Source organism: Sapajus apella, unplaced genomic scaffold, assembly GCF_009761245.1.
Source record: "Sapajus apella isolate SASKATOON/1434 unplaced genomic scaffold, GSC_monkey_1.0 scaffold1006, whole genome shotgun sequence".
Taxonomy (NCBI): domain Eukaryota; kingdom Metazoa; phylum Chordata; class Mammalia; order Primates; family Cebidae; genus Sapajus; species Sapajus apella.
The window spans coordinates 1-21,057 of record NW_022437932.1 but is presented as its reverse complement, the minus strand read 5'-3'; the positions used below and the strand labels follow the sequence as shown (position 1 = coordinate 21,057).

General features: G+C 46.2%; 1 protein-coding gene across 1 annotated transcript; it reads left to right on the top strand.

Moving 5' to 3' along the window:
- Nucleotides 1-831: 831 nt before the first annotated feature.
- LOC116546516 (solute carrier family 2, facilitated glucose transporter member 3) lies at nucleotides 832-21,057 on the top strand. Its single transcript, XM_032272759.1, has 10 exons — nucleotides 832-1,123; nucleotides 2,923-3,015; nucleotides 3,694-3,854; nucleotides 5,202-5,442; nucleotides 5,729-5,891; nucleotides 6,817-7,004; nucleotides 12,349-12,453; nucleotides 13,787-13,888; nucleotides 15,769-15,971; nucleotides 20,351-21,057. Exons 1-10 carry the CDS (start codon nucleotides 1,109-1,111, stop codon nucleotides 20,358-20,360), a joined length of 1,281 nt encoding a protein of 426 aa, XP_032128650.1. The 5' UTR covers nucleotides 832-1,108; the 3' UTR covers nucleotides 20,361-21,057.

Below are 21,057 nucleotides of genomic sequence, written 5' to 3'. Positions count from 1 at the left end.
GGTCGGGAGTTCGAGACCAGCCTGGCCAAAACGGAGAAACCCCGTCTATAGTAAAAATACAAAATTAGTTGGGTGTGGTGCCACATCCTGTAATCTCAGCTACTCGGGAGGCTGAGGCAGGAGAATCCCTTGAACCCAGAAGGCGGAGGCTGCGGTGAGCCAAGATCATGCCATTGCACTCCAGCCTGGGCAACAAGAGCAAAACTCCATCTCACAAAAAAAAAAAAAAAAAGAATATGTATGTATTCCATAAGCAGTTGAACCTCTTCTTCCTGCTGCCCTGATAGTTGATCTGGCTCTGAGAAATTCAGGTTTTCTTCCCTCCTGGTGAGATTATGCTAATCAGGGAACATTGGCCAAATTCTTTCCATGATTTTCTTCTCTCAGGCTGTCTTTCCCTTCCCTTTTGTAGACGTAGCCTGTAGTAAAAAAAGAAAGATAAATTCATAGGATCAAGAATTCTTACTGTTTACACTCTTTCTAACAACGTTAAATCTCTGATAGTAGCACCCACTAGACTTTGCTTTTTTATATGGATAGATTTATTCCCATCTCTCTGTAGCTTGTTTTAATTCCAAGCAGATCCGAGAGCAAAAAAGAGTGTATCTGCCCTCCCTCCAGGCTTTTCTGGTCCCATTTTGTCTGTGAAACTAAGAGGCTGTAGCTGCTATTAGAAGAGGGAAGGAGTAAGGATGAGCTTTTGAAAAAAAAAAAAAAAACCCGGGTGGAGAGAGTGGCAGGATGTGGGTTTGGGAGGGCGGGGGAGGGAGGGCGTTATTGTCTGCGGGCGGGGGCGGGGGTGGTTCTGAAGTTCTGATAACACAGGATTCCGAGAGGTCACAAGATTGTTTGGAGGGGGGGCAGGCAGGGGTGGGGTTGGGGGCTCGTCGCCCTTTCAGGCTCCACCCTTTGCGGAGATTATAAATAAGCAGGATCCCAGCCAGACCGAGAGATGCTGTAATGGTGAGAGTTTAGAGCGTCCCTGAGGACCTGGAGAGGACTTGCTGCTGAGAAGGACGTTTTGAAGGTTTCGTTGGCTGAAAAAGGTGTCTGTGGAATCACACTCCTAGATCTTTCTTGAAGACTTGAAAAGAATTAGATCAGGGCCATGGGGACACAGAAGGTAAGAATGATATGATTACTGGTTATTTTTGCTTATTTGGGGTACACTCAGAAAGGCAAATCTCAGTGGTAACTGCCGTGCTCTGTTTTCTCCTAAGTCACCAAGCCATCTTAAGGCCTTTTCGTTTCTCCTCTAGCCTGCGCTGCTACAGCTCAATCCGTTTTTCTTTGAATGTCATACAGTTCTGTTCACCTTCCTGTCACAGGAAAGTCACCCGGAGAAGTGTGTTTGCTTCTCAGGTTTATTTTATGTAACTATATGCTACTGAGAACAAGATGGTTGAGCGTTTAGAGGATCGCGCTGCTTGGTTGTATGGATTACAAGTGTGGGTCTCAGAGCCAGTGTGAAGACTTCTGGAAGCATTAGACCTTGAAAGGGTCTGTGTTTGGGGGCGCGGGCCAGTGTCCCACCATCTGTTTGTCCCATAACCTGTGGGGTTCCCTGGATACTAAGGAGAAACAATTCCAGTTGTCCTTTTGGGGTTAAAATTGTGAGTGCAGGACCTATGAATGTATTATTGAGTGTTGTTTATGCAATATTTGAAGGGAGAAAAGCATTTTTACCAAGATAAATTTAACTAAAAATAAGGGGCCGCGTGGTGGGCCATGCCTATAATCCCAGCATTGGGGAAACCAAGGCAGGAAGATTACGTGAGGTCGTGAGTTTGAGACCAGTTTTGGGCAGTAACAGTGAGATCCCATCTCTACAAAGCAGAAAGAAAATGAAGGAAAATAAGAGGGATGGAAAATTACAGGACTAAAGAAGAAAAGACTCTCAAAGATAGTGCATGATGAGAGGAGAGACGAGATTTTCACTAAAAGGCAGAAGATTTAACAGAGAGCATTGTACCGGCAGTGCCCTCCAGGGTACCCATGCTTAGTTGTGACTGAGATATCTGGGAGGCTGCAGACAAGGTCAGTTCGCCTAGTGAAGCTGCCAGCCCAATACCTACTCCATCTGACCTGAAAGGAAAGGAGTTTAAGATAAGAAAAGGTGAAGGGATCGAGTGGTTGGGTGGGGAAGGGCATAGGAGATGGCCTCAAGTATCAACATTGAGCTGCCTGCCCCAAGGTGGAAATCTAAAATAATATCCACTTGCCCAGCTGAATTATTCCAGGCAAGGTGAAGATGACTGCCCCCCACCCCACTAAGAAATGTCTCTTGTATGTTGGGATTGTAGTGAGCTGAGTGTTCTTTCTTCCCCCGCCCGGGGGTTAGGGATAGCGGAACAGTATTTAATAAACGGAAGACTCAAATGGGGCCAGGATGCAGTGGGTAGATCCAGCAGGTGACATGGTCCTGAGAGAGAAGAGACTCAAAGAGCAGCCCAGCAGTGAAGACACAAACTACCACCCCCACCACTACTCGGGCTTCCGTGGAGTCTGGGGTACAGATCAGACTACGCTGTGTTTGTTTCCAGATTAACCAGTTCTTAGCCATCCTGCCCAAGCCTGTGCCTTCCTCTGCCCTCCCAGCTCTTGGTGGAATTCTATGCCTACCTTTGCCTGGTGCAGGTTTTTAAATGTTTCCAAACTGACTAACCCAGTTTCTCTTAACTTCTTCCTTCCCCATTTCTCTTGCCACTTCTACCAAGTTAACGTCACATTCAAACCTCCAGGTGTTTCCTATACTCTGCCCTTTGTCTTGCCCATTAATTACCTGGATCTCACTTGACTTTTGTCCTTTTCACACCACTCATAGGTCACATTGTCCTAATAGAGCTCCATGGTTAATAAGAAACAGTCATCAATCACAAGCTATGAGGACTACTCTCTCTTCCCTGTCCTCTCTCCCTCCAGGTCACCCCAGCTCTGATCGTTGCCATCACAGTTGCTACAATCGGCTCATTTCAATTTGGCTACAACACTGGGGTCATCAACGCTCCTGAGATGGTGAGTGCCAGGCCACAAGAATTAGAACCCAGAATAGGGACATTATTCCTTTATAAGTAGAGTTTCAACAATTCAGAATTTAGGGTCAGGTGCGGTGGTACCCACCTGGGATCCTAGCTACTCCAGAGACTGAGTCCTAAAGATCGCTTGAGCCCAGGAGTTAAACACCATCCTGGGCAACACAGTTAGTGAGTGTCCCTCCCTCCACTAGGGGAATTTGAGACAAACTTTGTATCTATCCTGGCCAAGGCTGAAGATGGAGACAATATTGGTGGGAAATCTAGTGCGGTCATTTAATCAAAGCTCATTTAATCAAAGCAGAACGCTCACTTACTCCCTGTACCCTGGGAGGGGCTGTTCTTCCTCCCACTTTCTCACCCCATAGTGACACACTTCCTATATCAGCCCTTAGGGGTTTGTTACAAAGCAGCTGGGTCCGCTTATGAGTGGGCTGGGGTGAACATCAGTGCTGCCACCTACTGGGATTTTCAGGATAAATAAAAAAATTACTATTCCAGAGAGTTAACAGTTAATAACTCCAATGTGTTATCTGTGTCTTCCACTCCCATATATTTATTCCCTTGATTCTCTAGGAAGGAAATGGCCCCTAATATTTGTGGTTTTTGTTCTCATCCAACTTCAACAGTCTGCCCTCCCACCAACCCTTTCATTTTGCAGATCATAAAGGAATTTGTCAATAACACTTTGAAGAACAAGAAAAATGCCCCTCCTTCTGAGATGTTGCTCACGTCCCTCTGGTCCTTGTCCGTGGCCATATTCTCCGTGGGTGGTATGATCGGCTCCTTCTCCGTCGGACTCTTTGTCAATCGCTTTGGCAGGTATTGACTAGAAACTGGGCAAGGAAGCGGGCTCTACCAGCCGCACTGAGGACAAGCATAGAGACTTAGGGCAAGGAGGTGATGATGCCTTTGAACCTGAACACCTTGAATTCTAATCAAGGGAAACCTAGTCCAACGGGCCCCGAATACAACTGCCCTTGCTTGGAACTCTGCTACCCTCCATAGCTCCCACCTAGCTGTGCAGGAGATGAGCTGTGTGAGTGACTGGCTTTTGCAGCCCAGCTAGGGCTAGTTCAGAATTATTCTCTAGCAAGCTCAACTATGGGGTTTCCAGAAACAATTCTCAAGGCCCAAACTTGTTTACTTTTATTTAAAAAATTGAGGTTTCATATACTTGTGTTTATTATTTTACACAGGATTGGTAGGAATTATTCTTATAATTCTTACTCTATGGCATATGTGGATAATGGCCAAAAAACTGAATCTTCTTATTCTATACTAGACTGATGAAAGACAGCCGGGCACGGTGGCTCACACCTGTAATCCCAGCACTTTGGGAGGCTGAGGCGGGTGGATCACCTGAGGTTAGGAGTTCAAAACCAGCCTGACCAATATGGTGAAACCCCGTCTTAAAAAAAAAAAAAAAAAAAAAGCGATGAAGGAACTGTTTTAATTTGCCAAGTAGGAGCTCAGTGGTTTATGCCTGTAATTCTAGCACTTTGGGAGGCTGAGGCAGGTGGATCACCTGAGATCAGGAGTTTGAGACCAGCCTGGCCAACATGGCAAAACCCTGGATGTGATGGTGTGGGCCTATGATCCCAGCTACTCAGGAGGCTGAGGCAAGAGAATCTCTTGAACCTGGGGAGGGCAGGAGGTGGTGGAGGTTGCAGTGAGCCGAGATATGGCCTCTGCACTCTAGCCTGGGGGAGAGAGTGAAACTCCATCACAAAGAGAAAAATTGCCAATTAGATATTCTAGAAATGCAAATGGAATTGATATTTAAAAATGGATAAAGAGAAAAAACAAAACAAAAAATGGATAAAGCAGCCTATTTTACTTGATTATGTTGCTCTTCCCCCCCACCACAAGAAAGAGGGTCTTGCTCTGTCACCCAGGCTGGTGTGCAATGGCCCAATCACAGCTCACTGCAGCCTCGGCCTCCCACCTCCGCTCCCTGAGCATCTGGGACTACATACAGGCCGGCACCATCATGCCGGGCTCCCACCTAGAAATGTTCTGATAATGGAAAGTGAAAAGGAAAAGTTAGGCCAAAAAAAAAAAGACGATATGAGCCTGGAGAAGAGCAGAATAGTGAGGACAAGGGAGGAGAGGACAAGGGAGCCTCTCACTTTGCTAAGCCCGCTTTGTCTTTTGCTAACCTTACAGGCGCAATTCAATGCTGATCGTCAACCTGCTGGCTGTCACCGGCGGCTGCCTTATGGGCCTGTGTAAAGTAGCCGAGTCGGTGGAAATGCTGATCCTGGGCCGCTTGGTTATCGGCCTCTTCTGCGGACTGTGCACAGGCTTTGTGCCCATGTACATTGGAGAGATCTCGCCCACTGCCCTGCGGGGTGCCTTTGGCACTCTCAACCAGCTGGGCATCGTTGTCGGAATTCTGGTGGCCCAGGTACTGTAGAAGTTCTCATACCTGATGAGTGTTCGTTTCATGGGTCATTTAAAAAGTTAACACAGTTAAAGCACTGAAGAATGTCTGGCACATGTTCGATTATATATGGAAGTTTTAGATATTGTTATTGTAGCTCATAGATGGTAGGAAGCAGGCTGAGGAAAGGAAAAGAAACACGATTTTTTCCCATGGTAAAAGAATGTATGGTTTTCTGAGCTTTTTGTTTTTTAACAAACTTGTAGCCTACAAGTATGGGGTTTATGGCATTGTCTTGTGTGGTTTCTAGATCTTTGGTCTGGAATTCATCCTTGGGTCTGAAGCGCTGTGGCCAGTGCTACTGGGCTTTACCATCCTTCCTGCTATCCTACAAAGTGCAGCCCTTCCATTTTGCCCTGAAAGTCCCAGATTTTTGCTCATTAACAGAAAAGAAGAGGAGAATGCTAAGCAGAGTGAGTATCCTTTGCGCCTTACTATATGCATTATATGGTTCTGGTTTGTTTTAGGGATGAGGGTACTGGACCTATTTTCTGTTGTACCCTTTCCCTGACCCTCAGAATCCAAGTGAAGAGGGTCCTGATTACTCTTCAGTAAAATTTTCAGGCCCTAAAGAATGAGATGAGAAGGCAGGTTTAGGAATGGATACTATCAGGCCAGGAGCGGTGGCTCACGCCTGTAATCCCAGCACTTTGGGAGGCCGAGCAGGCAGATCACCTGAAGTCGGGAGTTCGAGACCAGCCTGATCAACAGGAGAAACCCCATCTTTACCAAAAATACAAAATTAGCCAGGCATGATGTCGCATGCCTGTAATCCCAGGTACTAGGAAGACTGAGGCAGGAGAATCTCTTGAACCCGGGAGACAGGGGTTGCAGTTAGCTAAGATTCCACCATTGCACTCCAGCCTGGGCAACAAGAGTGAAACTCTGTCTCAAAAAAACAAAAACAAAAAAAAACTGGGCTTGGTGGCGCGTGCCTGTAGTCCCAGCTACTCGGGAGGCTGAGGTGGGAGGATCGATTGAGCCCAGGAGTTCTGGGCTGTAGTGCGATATGCCGATTAGGTGTCCACACTAAATTCGGCATCAATATGGTGACCTCCTGGGAGTGGGGGACCACTACGTTGCCTAAGGAGGGGTGAACCGGCCCAGGTCAGAAATGGAGCAGGTCAAAACTCCCGTGCAGATCAGTAGTGGAATCACACCTGTGAATAGCCACTGCACTCCAGCCTGGGCAACATAGTGAGACCCCGTCTAAAAAGAAAAGGAATGGATGCTATTGATCACCTCATCTCCTGCGGCCCTTTCCTCGCTGCCTTACAGGAAGAATGCATTTGGGACATTACATTGTCTTTATCCTTTCCTCTTTATTCTTTTTACCAGTCCTCCAGCGGTTGTGGGGCACCCAGGATGTATCCCAAGACATCCAGGAGATGAAGGATGAGAGTGCAAGGATGTCACAGGAAAAGCAAGTGACCGTGCTGGAGCTCTTTAGAGTATCCAGCTACCGACAGCCCATCATCATTTCCATCGTGCTCCAGCTCTCCCAGCAGCTCTCTGGAATCAATGCTGTGAGTATGATACCTTAGGGTCAAAGGCGTCTTACAGTATTTCGCTTAAAATGCTGGGCATGGTGGTGATGTGCGTGTAGTCCCAGCTACTCAGGAGGCTGAGATAAGAGGACCTGAGCTGAGGAATTTGAGCCTGCAGTGAGCTATAATTATGCCACTGCACTCCAGCCTGGGAGACAGAGTGAGACTCTGTCTCTGAAATTTAATAAAAGGGGGAAAAAAAAGAGCCTGGAAGGACACTGGCAACTTCAAACTAAACTGACTTTGCCAGTCTATTTGTTTTTATAATTAGAATCGGGAGCTGATAGTTTAAAGAGGGTGGCAAAACGGAAGCTAGCATTTGGCAGGTAGCCCTTGTATTCCATGCAAATATCAGCGTCCTGCATTTGAGTGTGGATTGTGGATTGTGGGAAGAGAGTGATCCTTTGCCTAGTCAATTGTGGATAAAATATGAATATGAAGACCACCTTTGTCCCACCTTTTTAAATACTGATTCATGCCCTGAGAGTTCTCCTTTATTCTTTGATCAATGGGATTAAATCATGTTGTAACAAAGCATTTTGCAAAACACATTTGATGTTCACAATAAGTTAATTCTTGGTCTTTTATCCTACCTAACACACCAGGATATTTGTGTTCGAAGTAGCAGTGCTTCTTGTGAGGGCTTAGAGGCTGTTTATCAGAATGTACGAGGAGCCACCACGGTGGTGGCTCAGAACGCCTGTAGTCCCAGCTACTACTGGGGAGGCTGAGGTAGGAATCTCTTAAGCCCAGTAGTCAAGCCTGGGCAATATAGCTTGACTTTGTTTTGTTTTTGAGACCGAGTTTCACTCTTGTTGACCAGGCTGGAGTGCAATGCCACGATCTCGGCCCACTGCAACCTCCACCTCTGGGGTTCAAGAGATTCTCGTGCCTCAGCCTCCCGAGTAGCTGGGATTACAGGCATGTGCCACCACGTCTGGCTATTAATTTTGTATTTTTAGTAGAGATGGGATTTCTCCATGTTGGTCAGGCTGGTCTTGAACTCCAGACCTCAGGTGATCCACCCACCTCGGCCTCACAGAGTGCTAGGATTACAGGTGTGAGCCATCAAGACTGGCTTGACCTTGTCTTAAAAAAACTAAAAGAAAAAAAAACTTGTGAGGACATACACAGTAGTTTGAAAAAGCGTCATAGGTAATTTTGATGAATCTCATTCTCAAATTTCCTCATTTGGAAATGACAATGTAGGCCACACATATTACTGGAGAAAAATATGCTCTCAGACTTTCCAGAGCAGCAGAGCTGGGACTAGGCAGGTGAGGTAGCTGCGTGCAAATGTAGCCCTAAGAATGAGCACCTCTTTAAAGAATGTACCTGGTATTGGTCTGTGCCTATTTAAAAAAGAAAAAAAGAATGCACCTGAGGCAACTCCCAGCTGTCTCACCACAGTCCTGGCCCACAAAACAGAATCAGGAAAGGATCACCTGTGAGGAATTACAGATGATCAATGAGTGCTCTGATAAAAGATCACCTGTGAGGAATTACAGATGATCCATTAACACTCTGATGGACAGATTCCTGCTGCTTCAGAGTATGGTATATACATTTTTTAGGGGGATAGGGGGTGAAGTCTTGCTCTGTCACCCAGGCTGGAGTGCTGTGGTGCAATCTCAGCTCACCGCAACCTGCATCTCCTGGGTTCATGTAATTCTCCTGCCTCAGCCTCCCAAGTAGCTGGGAAGCTGGGATTACAGGCACCCAACACCAAGCCTGGCTAATTTTTTTTGTATTTTTAGTAGAGACGGGTTTTCACCATGTTGGCCCTGCTGGTCTCAAACTCCTGACCTCGTGTGATCCAACTACCTCAGCCTCCCAAAGTGCTGGCCTTACAGGTGTGACTCACCACGCCCAGCATGTACCTTAATTATTGTTGGACTGAGGTGGTCCCCATTTTAGCCAGTGAGCAGATTTTGCTCCAGATACAATCTCACTCAAAGATGACTGCACCAGAATTATGGGAGATGGGATTCCTAAGTCTGCTGGATTCAAGAATCTCTGTGTAAGAGGCCTGAACATTGTCTGTAAAAAAATAAATCTGATGCATAGCAGGCTTAGAAATCACTTTGCCAACCTACTTTTGCACAAATGATGTTTTCTAATTTCCCTTACTAGCAAATGGGTAACAGGTTGCATTGTGTCATATTTACATAGCAGAGTAAACTATTTTTAGGTGAAATGATGGAGGGGTTAGCTTATCTAGCTTGATGGCACTAGATAGCAAAGTCATTTTACTCTAACAAGATTTTTGGGATTTTTTTTTGAGACAGAGCCTTGCTCTGTCGCCCAGACTGGAGTACATTGGCACTATCGCGGCCCGCTGCAACCTCCACCTCCAGGGTTCAAGCGATTCTCCTGCCTCAGCCTCCTGAGTAGCTGCAGGCCTGTACCACCACACCCAGCTAATTTTTTTGTATTTTTAGTAGAGACGGGGTGTCACTATGTTTGCCAGGCTGGTCTCGAATGTTTGACTTCATGATCTGCCCTCCTGGGCCTACCAAAGTGTTGGGATTACAGGCGTGAGCCACTGTGCCCGGCCTAAAAGAAGTTTTATTGAGATGTGTACATGTATATTAGGTTTTGAATGTGTAGACATTGCGATAAGGAAGACAATTGGCATAACTATTTATTGCTTGTTGAAGCTGCTCAAGTAATTACTTTTGCACTAACATGTTTCCCCACAAGCTTGTTTTTTTTGGTTTTTTGTTGTTGCTGTTTTATTTTTTATTTTTCCCCGCAAGCTTGACGTCATCATATAATATGTTGGTTTTTTTTTTTTTTTTTTTTTTATTTCAAGGAGAGGATAGTTTAATAGGCAAGAAAGAAGTCTAATTAGCTCTAGAGGAGCAATTTTCAGTGATGACTCTACAAATGTCAGTTTCGAAAACAATTATTACGGGCCGGGCGCGGTGGCTCAAGCCTGTAATCCCAGCACTTTGGGAGGCCGAGGCGGGTGGATCACGAGGTCAAGAGATCAAGACCATCCTGGTCAACATGGTGAAACCCCGTCTCTACTAAAAATACAAAACATTAGCTGGGCATGGTGGCGCGTGCCTGTAATCCCAGCTACTCAGGAGGCTGAGTCAGGAGAATTGCCTGAACCCAGGAGGCGGAGTTTGCAGTGAGCCGAGGTCGCGCCATTGCACTCCAGCCTGGGTAACAAGAGCGAAACTCCGTCTCAAAAAAAAAAAAAACAATTATTTTGGAAAATATAAATATAATATGTCCTACATAGTAGGTATTTAAAGATTTGTTTCTTGAAAAAGTAAATCCCAATGTAGAGGTCCATATTCATCAAAAAGACTAATAAATATTGCTATGGAGGCAAATACTCTGGGCGAAATAAACTCAAGTGAACTTGGGTAACCTAGATAATGCTCCCTTGTTAACTGGAGGTCCGAGTCCAATATTTGTTTTTATTATTTTAATTTTAATTTTAATTTTGTTTTATTTTGAGATGGAGTTTCACTCTTGTTGCCCAGGCTGGAGTGCAATGGCATGATCTTGTGCCTCACCCTCCCGAGTAGCTGGGATAACAGGAGCCCACAATGACACCTGGCTAATTGTGTATGTTTAGTAGAGATGCGGTTTCCTCCATGTTGGTCAGGCTGGTCTCAAACTCCTGACCTCAGGTGATCCGCCCACCTAGGCTTCCCAAAGTGCTGGAATTATAGGCATGGGCCACCACGCCCGGCCAAATATTTTAATATCTCTTAACTATGTAAGTTGCAGCAACCTTACATTTTAGCGAAGTGCCTAGCAAATAACAAACAGTTTATTTAACATATTATAAAGTAGCTGGTATTATTTCATAAAACACTTTAAAAGGGCCTAGGCCTGGGAAATACAGCCCAACCTCTGCTTTTTCAATGAGCAGGATAGGTTATTCAATTAGTTCACTATCAAATTGAGACATCAATGTGCCTATCAATGTTTTGAAGGTTTGGGGAAGAGGCAATTAAAACAGCATTTAGCTGGGCTTGATGGCCCATGCCTATAATCCCAGCAACTTGAGAGGCGGAGAGGCAGGAGGATCACTTAAGACCAAGATTTTTAGACCAGCCTGGGCAATACAGTGAGTTGCTGTCTCAACTTATAAAGAAACCATGGCTGGGCTCGGTGGCTCATGCCTGTAATCCAATAATCCCAGCACTTTGGGAGGCTGAGGTGGGTGGATTAAGAAGTCAGGAGTTGCCAGGCGCGGTGGCTCAAGCCTGTAATCCCAGCACTTTGGGAGGCCGAGGCGGGTGGATCACGAGGTCAAGAGATCGAGACCATCCTGGTCAACATGGTGAAACCCCGTCTCTACTAAAAATACAAAAAATTAGCTGGGCATGGTGGTGCGTGCCTGTAATCCCAGCTACTCAGGAGGCTGGGGCAGGAGAATTGCCTGAACCTGGGAGGCGGAGGTTGCCATACTGGGTAATAAGAGCGAAACTCCGTCTCAAAAAAAAAAAAAAAAAAAAAAAAAGTCAGGAGTTTAAGACCAGCCTGGCCAAGATGTCTCTACTAAAAATACAAAAATTAACTGGATGCAGCGGCAGGCACCTGTAATCCTAGCTACTCGGGAGGCTGAGGCAGGAGAATCGCTTGAACCCAGGGTGGGCTTTGCAGTGAGCAGAGATTGTGCCATTGTACTCCGGCCTGGGCAACAGAGTGAGACTTCAGTATAAACAAAAAAAAGAAAGAAACCACTTTGTAGGAATGACACCTTCAAATAAATTAGTGAAGTGGACATAAGCAAGAGTAAATGGAACAGCGGAAATAAGCATAGTTAGAAGAAACAATGGAAATGAATAGCTAAAACTGAGACCCTTTAAAAGGAAAAAGGAGGGCCAGGTGTGGTAGCTCAGGCCTGTAATCCCAGCACTTTTGGAGGCTGAGGCAAGCGGATTACTTGAGGTCAGGAGTTCGAGACCAGCCTAGCCAACATGGGGAAAGCCCAGCTCTACTTAAATGACAAAAATAAGCTGAGCATGGTTGTGGGCTGTTGTAGTCCCAGCTACTCAGGAGGCTGAAGCAGGAGAATCACTTGACCTGGGAGGTGGAGGTTGCAGTGAGCCTAGATAGTGCCACTGCACGCCAGCCTGGGTGACAGATCGAGACTCCATCTGAAAAAAAAAAGAGAGAAAGGAGATAACATACAGAAGATAATTCATTTGCTGAAGTGGTACTAGGATTGACTGAACAAAAACCCTAACAAAAGGACTTCCTGCCTCCAGGGACTTTTAAAGTTTATTTTTGAGGGTTCTGTTTAACTGGTATACAGAATTGTATTAAAGTTGCATGTTTTGTTTTCTGCTAGGTGTTCTATTACTCAACAGGAATCTTCAAGGATGCAGGTGTTCAAGAACCCATCTATGCCACCATCGGTGCGGGCGTGGTTAATACTATCTTCACTGTAGTTTCTGTAAGTTGGATGGTTTGATAATTTTGGGGGGAGAAAAGAATCCTTGCTATAGATGTTCAAAGATGGATTGCATGGTTCTACCATCATTTAGTTAGACCTTTTTGTTGTTTAATTTTCTTTTGGAAAAAAGAGATCTATTCAATGCTGGGTGTAGTCTTCACTCTTCAAGCAAATATGGGTTGAATGGGAAAGGAGGAAATATACAAGGGACTATCTAGTATGCTTTCAACTTGAAATTGGAGGAGAGGTGTTTGAAAAAACTCTCAAACTGTGTTTTTCCTCTGTTTTTACACTGAAACAACAATAATCACAGAAGATTTCCGTGACCCCCCAAAATATGTGAGGATTTTTCCCCATCAAGTAAGCAATCAGTTATGTGGTGGACACCATCTAGGTGTCCTCTGATTTAATTCTGACACTGTCTCCCTGGAGACAGCATCACATCTCACAGGTTGATGGCCCAGTTCCCAGGACGGCCCCACTCTAATGCCAATCACAGGCTCCAGGCTGTCTGACCTGTGCTTCTGACCCACGAGCTAGAGATCAGGATTCCCACAACGCCCTCTTTGGGTTTGACTAATTTGCTACAGTGGGTCACAGAACTCAGGGAAATTGTTTCCTAGTTTGTTTTAAAGGATACTTTAAAGGACAGAAATAAACAACCAGATGAAGAGATTCATAGGGGGAGGTCTGGAGGGGTCCTGAGCATGGGAGTTTCTGTCTCGTGGAGTGGGTGTACTCGTAGCACGTAGATGAGTTGGTGACCTTCCTGTCAGCTTCCAGGGCTTCAGATATCTGGAAGCTCCCCACACCCTGCCTTTTGGGCCTTTTATGCAGACTTCATTGGTTCTCCATGATTGAAGCATGGACAAAGGTTCTGAAATGTGATTGGACAAAAAGGGTATGATCTGAACCCAGCAAGGCCTGTCTGTTTAGATTATTTGTTGGCCTCTGTGTAGCATTTCTTCCTCTAGGGTGTGGGGCAAGAGCCTCTCTGAAATGAGGGTTTTATGACCCACAGTCAGCCTAGAGTCCCACCAAGTGGGAGAGCAGGAGAAAGTCAGAGAAGAATTCTATTTTCTGAGGCCTGCTCCTGAGGCCTAATGCATCCCAACATTATAACAAAAGACTGCAGCAAGGGCTGTGGGGATTTTGAGGCAGGACCTGTGGATGGAAAGCAATATGTGTCTATATAAAATCGAAAATCACAGGAGGTGTATGTGTTAGTAAGTGTTAGTAAGTGTTCTGTGTAAGTAAGGCAGATTTCAAGTAGCTCAGACACTCTTCATGGAAAGGAAAACTGAAGTTTCATGTCATATTCTTTCTCTTCTAGCTATTTCTGGTGGAAAGGGCAGGAAGAAGGACTCTGCATATGATAGGCCTTGGAGGGATGGCTTTTTGTTCCCTGCTCATGACTGTTTCTTTGCTACTAAAGGTGAGTGCCTTTTGAGTGAAGAAAAGCAAGGGAGGGGGAGGAGACGTTACAGTTGACTTCCGTGACACAGCACGTGGGTTGTTAAGGTTGAAGCTTGTCAATAAAGTCAGGAGAGAAGCAAGATGCCCAGAGTTTTTAAGAAAGGTGGGTCATTGGAGAACTGGAGGTTAACCATTAGAATCCTTACATTTATAGAACATTATTATAGCTTACAAATTACCTAATTTAATTCTTTTTTTTTTTTTTTTTTTTTTTTGAGACGGAGTTTCACGCATGTTACCCAGGCTGGAGTGCAATGGCGCGATCTCGGCTCACCGCAACCTCCGCCTCCTGGGTTCAGGCAATTCTCCTGCCTCAGCTTCCTGAGTAGCTGGGATTACAGGCACGCACCACCATGCCCAGCTAATTTTTTTTTGTATTTTTAATAGAGACGGGGTTTCACCTTGTTGACCAGGATGGTCTCGATCTCTTGACCTCATGATCCACCCGCCTCGGCCTCCCAAAGTGCTGGGATTACAGGCTTGAGCCACCGCGCCCGGCTTTAATTCTTAAAATAATATCAAGATGGCTGGGTGTGTTGGCTCATGCCTGTAATCCTAGCACTTTGAGAGTCCAAGGCACGCGGATCAGAGGTCAGGAGTTCAAGACCAGCCTGACCAACATGGTGAAACCCCGTCTCTACTAAAGACACACAAAAAAAATTTAGCTGGGCATGGTGGCACACACCTATAATGCCAGCTACTTGGGAGGCTGAGGCAGGAGAATTACTGGAACCCAGAAGGCGGAGTTGCAGTGAGCCAAGATCCCACCATAACCCTCCAGCCTGGGCAGCAGAGCAAAACTCCATCTCAAAAGCATAGTAATAATAATAATATCAAGGTAATCACACTTTACTGATAATGACATGGTGTCTGCACAAAGTGGCATATATGAGATCACATAGATGGAATTCAAAAATCCAAGTCGGGCCGGGCGCAATGGTTCATATATCTATCATCGCAAAGTTTGGGAGGCCAAGGTGAGAGGATTACTTGAGCCCAGAAGTTCAACACCAGCCTGGGAAACATGGCAAGAAACGGTCTCTACAAAACAACCACCACAAAATGTTTTGTTTTTGTCGTTGCTATTGTTTTTTGAGATAAGGCCATGCTGTGTCACCCAGGCTGGAGTGCAGTGACGGGATCTCAGCTCCCTGCAACCTTCTCCTCTTGGGCTTAAGTGATTCTCCTGCCTCAGTCTCCAGGGTAGCTGGGAATTATAGGCGCACGCCACCACACCCAGCTAATTTTCGTATTTTTTAGTAGAGACAGGGTTTCACATGTTGGCCAGGCTGGTCTCCAACTTCTGACCTCAAATAATACACTTGCCTCGCCCTTCCCCAAAGTCCTGGGATTACAGGTGTGAGCCGCAGAGCCCAGCCAAAAGACAGTTTTTTTTTTTTTTTTTTAAGACGGGGTTTCACCATGTTGGTCAGGATGGTCTTGAACTTCCGACCTCAGGTGATCCTCCTGCCTTGGCCTCCAAAGTGCTTAGATTACAGGCGTGAGCCACCACGCCCTGCCTACAATTTGTTTTTTAATTAGGGTGTGGTGGCACATGCCTCTAGTCCCAGCTATTTGAGAGGCTGAGGTGGGAGGATCACTTAAGCCCAGGAGATCGATGATGCAGTGAGCTGTTACAGCGTCATTGCACTCCAGCCTGGGCAACAGAGCGAGACCCTGTCTCTAAAAATAAAAATAAATTCAAGCCTTTTGACTTGACAGCCACTTTCTGTACTATAGGCCAGGACCGTAGGAGGTTGCCGTTAGTTGCATCTGGGAACCTAGACCCTAGGTCATGCTGTCTTTACATTTAATTTTCTCTGTTCCTTCCTCTTACAGGATGACCATAATGGCATGAGCTTTGTCTGTATTGGGGCTATCTTGGTCTTTGTGGCCTTCTTTGAAATTGGACCAGGCCCCATTCCCTGGTTTATTGTGGCCGAACTCTTCAGCCAGGGCCCCCGCCCAGCTGCGATGGCAGTGGCCGGCTGCTCCAACTGGACCTCCAACTTCCTAGTCGGATTGCTCTTCCCCTCTGCTGAGTTATAAGGTAAGATAACTCACCTTATCTTAAAACCAGCCTTTGCCGCATGCGCAGTGGTTCACGCCTGTAATCCCAACAATTTGGGAGGCCGAGGCAGGTGGATCACTTGAGGTCAGGATTCGACACTAGCCTGACCATTATGGTGAAACTGCATCTCTACTAAAAATGCAAATATTAACCAGGTGTGGTGGCACATGCCTGTAGTCCTAGCTACTCAGGAGGCTAAGGCAGGAGAATCACTTTAACCCAGGAGGTGGCGTTCATGGTGAGCCAAGATCACGCCACAGCATTCCAGCCTGGGAGACAGAGTAAGACTCCATTTCAGAATCCAAACAAACAAACAAATAAAAATTTTACTAAGAGAGATGGGGTCTTGCTATGTTGCCCAGGCTGGTCTCAAACTCCTGGGTTCACGTGATCCTCCCACCGCAGCCTCCCACAGTACTGGGATTACAGGCATGCACCACTGCACTCAGCCTAAGGATGTATCTTTTGTCCATAAAATTATGAAGAAGAAAAAAGACGTGGCTGGGCGCAGTGGCTCACACCTGTAATCCCAGCACTTTGGGAGGCTGAGGTGGGCAGATCACCAGAGGTTAGGAGTTCAAGACAAGCTTGACCAATATGGTGAAACCTCGTCTCTACTAAAAATACAAAAATTAGCCAAGGGTGGGGGCGTCTGCCTGTAGTCCCAGCTGCTTGGGAGGCTGAGACAGGAGAATCGCTTAAACCCGGGAGCCAGAGTTTGCAGCGAGCTGATGTTGCATCACTGCACTCTAGCCTGGGCAACACAGCAAGATTGTCTCAAAAAAAAAGAAAAGAAAAAAGAGGCTGGGTAAGGTGGCTCACACCTGTAATCCCAGCACTTTGGGAGGCCGAGGTGGGCAGATCACGAGGTCAGGAATTCTGGAACAGCCTGGCCAACGTGGTGAAACCCTACCTCTACTAAAAATACAAAAATTAGCTGAGTGTGGTGGCATGCACCTGTAATCCCAGTTACTTGGGAAGCTGAGGCAGGAGAATCACTTGAACCCAGGTGGCGGAGGTTGCAGTGAGCTGAGACTCTGCCATTGCACTCCAGCCTGGGTGACAGAGCAATACTCTGTATCAAATGAAGAAGAAGTTTTGCTCATAAGCGATAAAAAGAAAAAGTAAAAAGAAATTTGTGCTAGTTTTGCTGTCACACCACAAACTGCCAGGATTACAGCCACAGTGCCTGCCAAGTGCTTAGTTAAGATGGAAAAAGCATAAGATGTATAGGTGGAAAACATCAGAAACATGTTCTGGTTCACAGCAGTGGGGTTCATAGGTGTCTGCAGTTTCAGGCGTCACCGGGGGTCTTGGGACTTATCCCCCATGAATAAGGGAGGTTTGGTTCAGGGGGATATATCATTCCAAGACAGCTAGTGGATGTCTGATATCTTGGATTGTACCCAAACCTATACCTGTATATACATCACTGTTTTTTCCTATTCATACATACCTATGATAATGTTTTATTTTTGAGACAGAGTCTCACTATGTTCCTCAGGCTGGTGTGCAGTGGTGCAATCTTGGCTCACTACAACCTCTGCCTCCCGAGTTCAAGCAATTCTCCTGCCTCAGCCTCCTCAGTAGCTGGGACTGCAGGCTTGTGTCACCACTCCTAGCTAATTTTTTGTATTTGGTAGAGATGGGGTTTCATCCTATTAGCCGGGATGATCTCGATCTCCCAACCTCGTGATCTGCCCACCTCAGCCTCCCATGTTGGGATTACAGGCATGAGCCACTGTGCCCGGCTGATAACGTTTAATTTATAAGTTACTCACAACCAAAGTTTTTTGTTTTTTTTTTTTTTTTAGAGTCTTGATCTGTTGCCCAGGCAGTAATGCGATCTCTGCTTACTGCAACCTCCGCCTCCCAGGTTTGAGCGATTCGTCTGCCGCAGCCTTTTGAATAGGTGGGATTACAGGCGTGTGTCACCACACTTGGCTTATTTTTGTATTTTTAGTAGAGACGGGGTTTGGCCATGTTGACCAGGCTGGTCTCAAACTTCTGACCTCAGGTGATCTGCCTGCTTCAGCCTCCCAAAGTGCCGGGATTACAACTAGTCTCTCTCTCTTGCCCTCTTTCTGTCTCTCTCTCTCTCTCTCTCTCTGACCGTTCCCTTTCCCTCTTCTCCCTCTCCTTTGCCCTTTTTCTCTCTCTATCAAAATATCTTTTTTTTTTTTTTTTTTTTTTTTTTGAGACGGAGTTTTCGCTCTTGTTACCCAGGATGGAGTGCAATGGCGCGATCTCGGCTCACCGCAACCTCCGCCTCCTGGGTTCAGGCAATTCTCCTGCCTCAGCCTCCTGAGTAGCTGGGATTACAGGCACACGCCACCATGCCCAGCTAATTTTTTGTATTTTTAGTAGAGACGGGGTTTCACCATGTTGACCAGGATGGTCTCGATCTCTTGACCTCGTGATCCACCCGCCTCAGCCTCCCACAGTGCTGGGATTACAGGCTTGAGCCACCGCGCCCGGCCCAAAATATCTTATTGTACTCTATTCGCCCTTCTTGTGATCTGTCAATCTACTGACCAAGATAGCTCCACGGTGACTAACAGGTGGGTAGCATATATGGCATATACGGCATGGACAAAGGGATGATTCATGTCCCGTGCAGGTCGGCATGAGATTTCATCATACTACTCAGAATGGCAGGCAGTTTAAAACTTATGAATTATTTATTTCTGGAATTCTCCATTTAATCTTTTTGGACTGTTGGTAACTAAAACTGTGGACTGTAAAACTGTGGATATTGACCAGGCGCGGTCGCTCAACGCTTGTAATCCCAGCGCTTTGGGTGACCGAAGCGAGCAGATCACAATGTCAGGAGTTTGAGACCAACCTGGCCAACATCGTGAAACCCTGTCTCTACTAAAAATAAAAAAAATTGGCCATGCATAGTGGCAGGTACCCGTATATAATCCCAGCTACTCAGGAGGCTGAGGCAAGAGAATCATTTGAACCCAGGAGTCGGAGGTTGCAGTTAGCCGAGACCACACGGCTGCACTCCAGCCTGGGCAACAGAGGAAGACTCTGTCTCAAAAACAAACCAACGAAAAACTGGATAACTGGGGACTACTGTAATTACTGATGCCATGAAAGATTACACATTGATCAGGCGTGGCAGCTCTTGCCTGTAATCCCAGCACTTTGGGAGGCCAAGGCAGGTGGATTGCCTGAGTTCAAGACCAGCCTGGCCAGCATGGTCAAACCTCATCTCTAGTAAAAATACAAAAATTAGCCGGGCGTGGTGGCAGGTGCCTGTAATCCTAGCTACTCGGGAAGCTGAAGCAGAAGAATTTCTTGAACCCAGGAGGCGGAGGTTGCAGTGGGCCAGCATCAAGGGCTGTAAACCAGATTTTCCCTACTCATTTTCATTTTCAACAACACAGAGGGGAAAAAAAAGCTGACAAAAAAGATTGAAATGAGAGGGCAAAACTGGGAACTTTGTGTGTATGTGTTTATATTTTATTTTATTTGAGACAGAGTTTCCCTCTTGTTGCCCAGGCTGGAGTGCGATGGTACAGTCTTGGCTCACTGCATCTTCTGCGTCCCAGCTTCAAGCAATTCTCCTACCTCAGCCTCCCAAGTAGCTGGGATTACAGGCATGCACCACCATGCCCAGCTAATTTTGTATTTTTGGTAGAGATGGGATTTCTCCACGTTGGTCAGGCTGGTCTCGAACTCCCAGTCTCAGGTGATCCTCCTGCCTTGGCCCTCCAAAGTGCTGGGATTACAGGTGTGAGCCACCACGCCTGGCCTATTTATTTATTTTTGAGCCAGACTCTCGCTCTGTTGCCCACGGTGGAATGCTGTAGCTCAGTCTTGGCTCACTGCAACTTCTGCCTCCTGGGATCAAGTGTTTCTCTTGCCTCAGCCTCCTGAGTAGCTGAGATTACAGGCACCACCACTCCCAGCAAAATTTTTTTTTTGTATTTTTAGTAAAGATGGGGTTTTGCCATGTTGGCCAGGACGGTCTGGAACTCCTGGCCTCAAGTGATCCACCCATCTCAGCCTCCGAAAGTGCTGGGATTGCAGGCATGAGCCACCATGCTCAGCTCAGAAACACAGATTTTAAAAATAATACTCAAAAGTCCAAAAATACTCAGTAGACATTTGGAAACATATAACTCTAATGAAAAGGAATGACAAAAAGAAAAATACAGAGAAATATAGTAAGTTAGCAATGGAATCATAAGTCAATCTCTGAAAAAAAACCTTTCTGTGTTTATTAAATATGGAAGGGTTATAGCTTGGGGCCTATTGGAAACATGAATGTGAAGGAAATTGAGCTTGTCAGTGACCAGATTCTTACGTCAACCTTCCTTCTTTCTGCCCTTTCACTAGTACTATTTAGGACCCTACGTTTTTATTGTCTTCACCGGCTTCCTCGTTACCTTCCTGATCTTTACCTTCTTCAAAGTCCCTGAGACCCGTGGCAGGACTTTTGAGGATATCACGCGGGCCTTTGAAGGGCAGGCACATGGTGCAGATCGATCCGGGAAGGAGGGCATCGTGGAGATGAACAGCATCGAGTCTGCTAAGGAGACCACCACCAGTGTCTAAGTCACGGCTCCTTCCACCCCCCTCCCGGCATGGGAACGCCACCTCTCCCTGAACGTCAGAGAGACTTCATCAGGATGAACCCAGGACGGCTTCTGAATGCTGCTATGTGATTCCTTTCTTATCCCATGTACTCCATGAGCACCCCAAGGCTGGGGTTTGTTGGATTTTTAATGGCTTTGAAAATATTTTGTTTCCTGGACATTCTCTTCTGCTTAGGAGAGACCAAGTGAACCTACCTTCATTTCAGGAGGGATTGGCCGCTTGGCATGTGACAACTTTGCCAGCTTTTCCTCCCTTGGGTTCTAATATTGCCCCACTAGGGCATATAGGAGAGGAAAAGTAAGGTGCAGTTCCCCCAGACTCAGACTCATCAGGAAGCAGATGAGTGTGGAAGGCAGAGGGACTTTATGTAAGAGCACCTTCTTCGCTTCCACACAGCTCTACACGGCAGGTCAGCTTGAGTTTTATTTATTTTATGCTCTGGTTTA

Bases quoted from the DNA above. Each gene is read 5' to 3' on its own strand.
- LOC116546516 (XM_032272759.1), top strand. The intron at 3,016-3,693 runs GTGAGTGCCAGG...TTCATTTTGCAG, and splicing joins TCATCAACGCTCCTGAGATG to ATCATAAAGGAATTTGTCAA. The intron at 5,443-5,728 runs GTACTGTAGAAG...TGTGGTTTCTAG, and splicing joins TCGGAATTCTGGTGGCCCAG to ATCTTTGGTCTGGAATTCAT.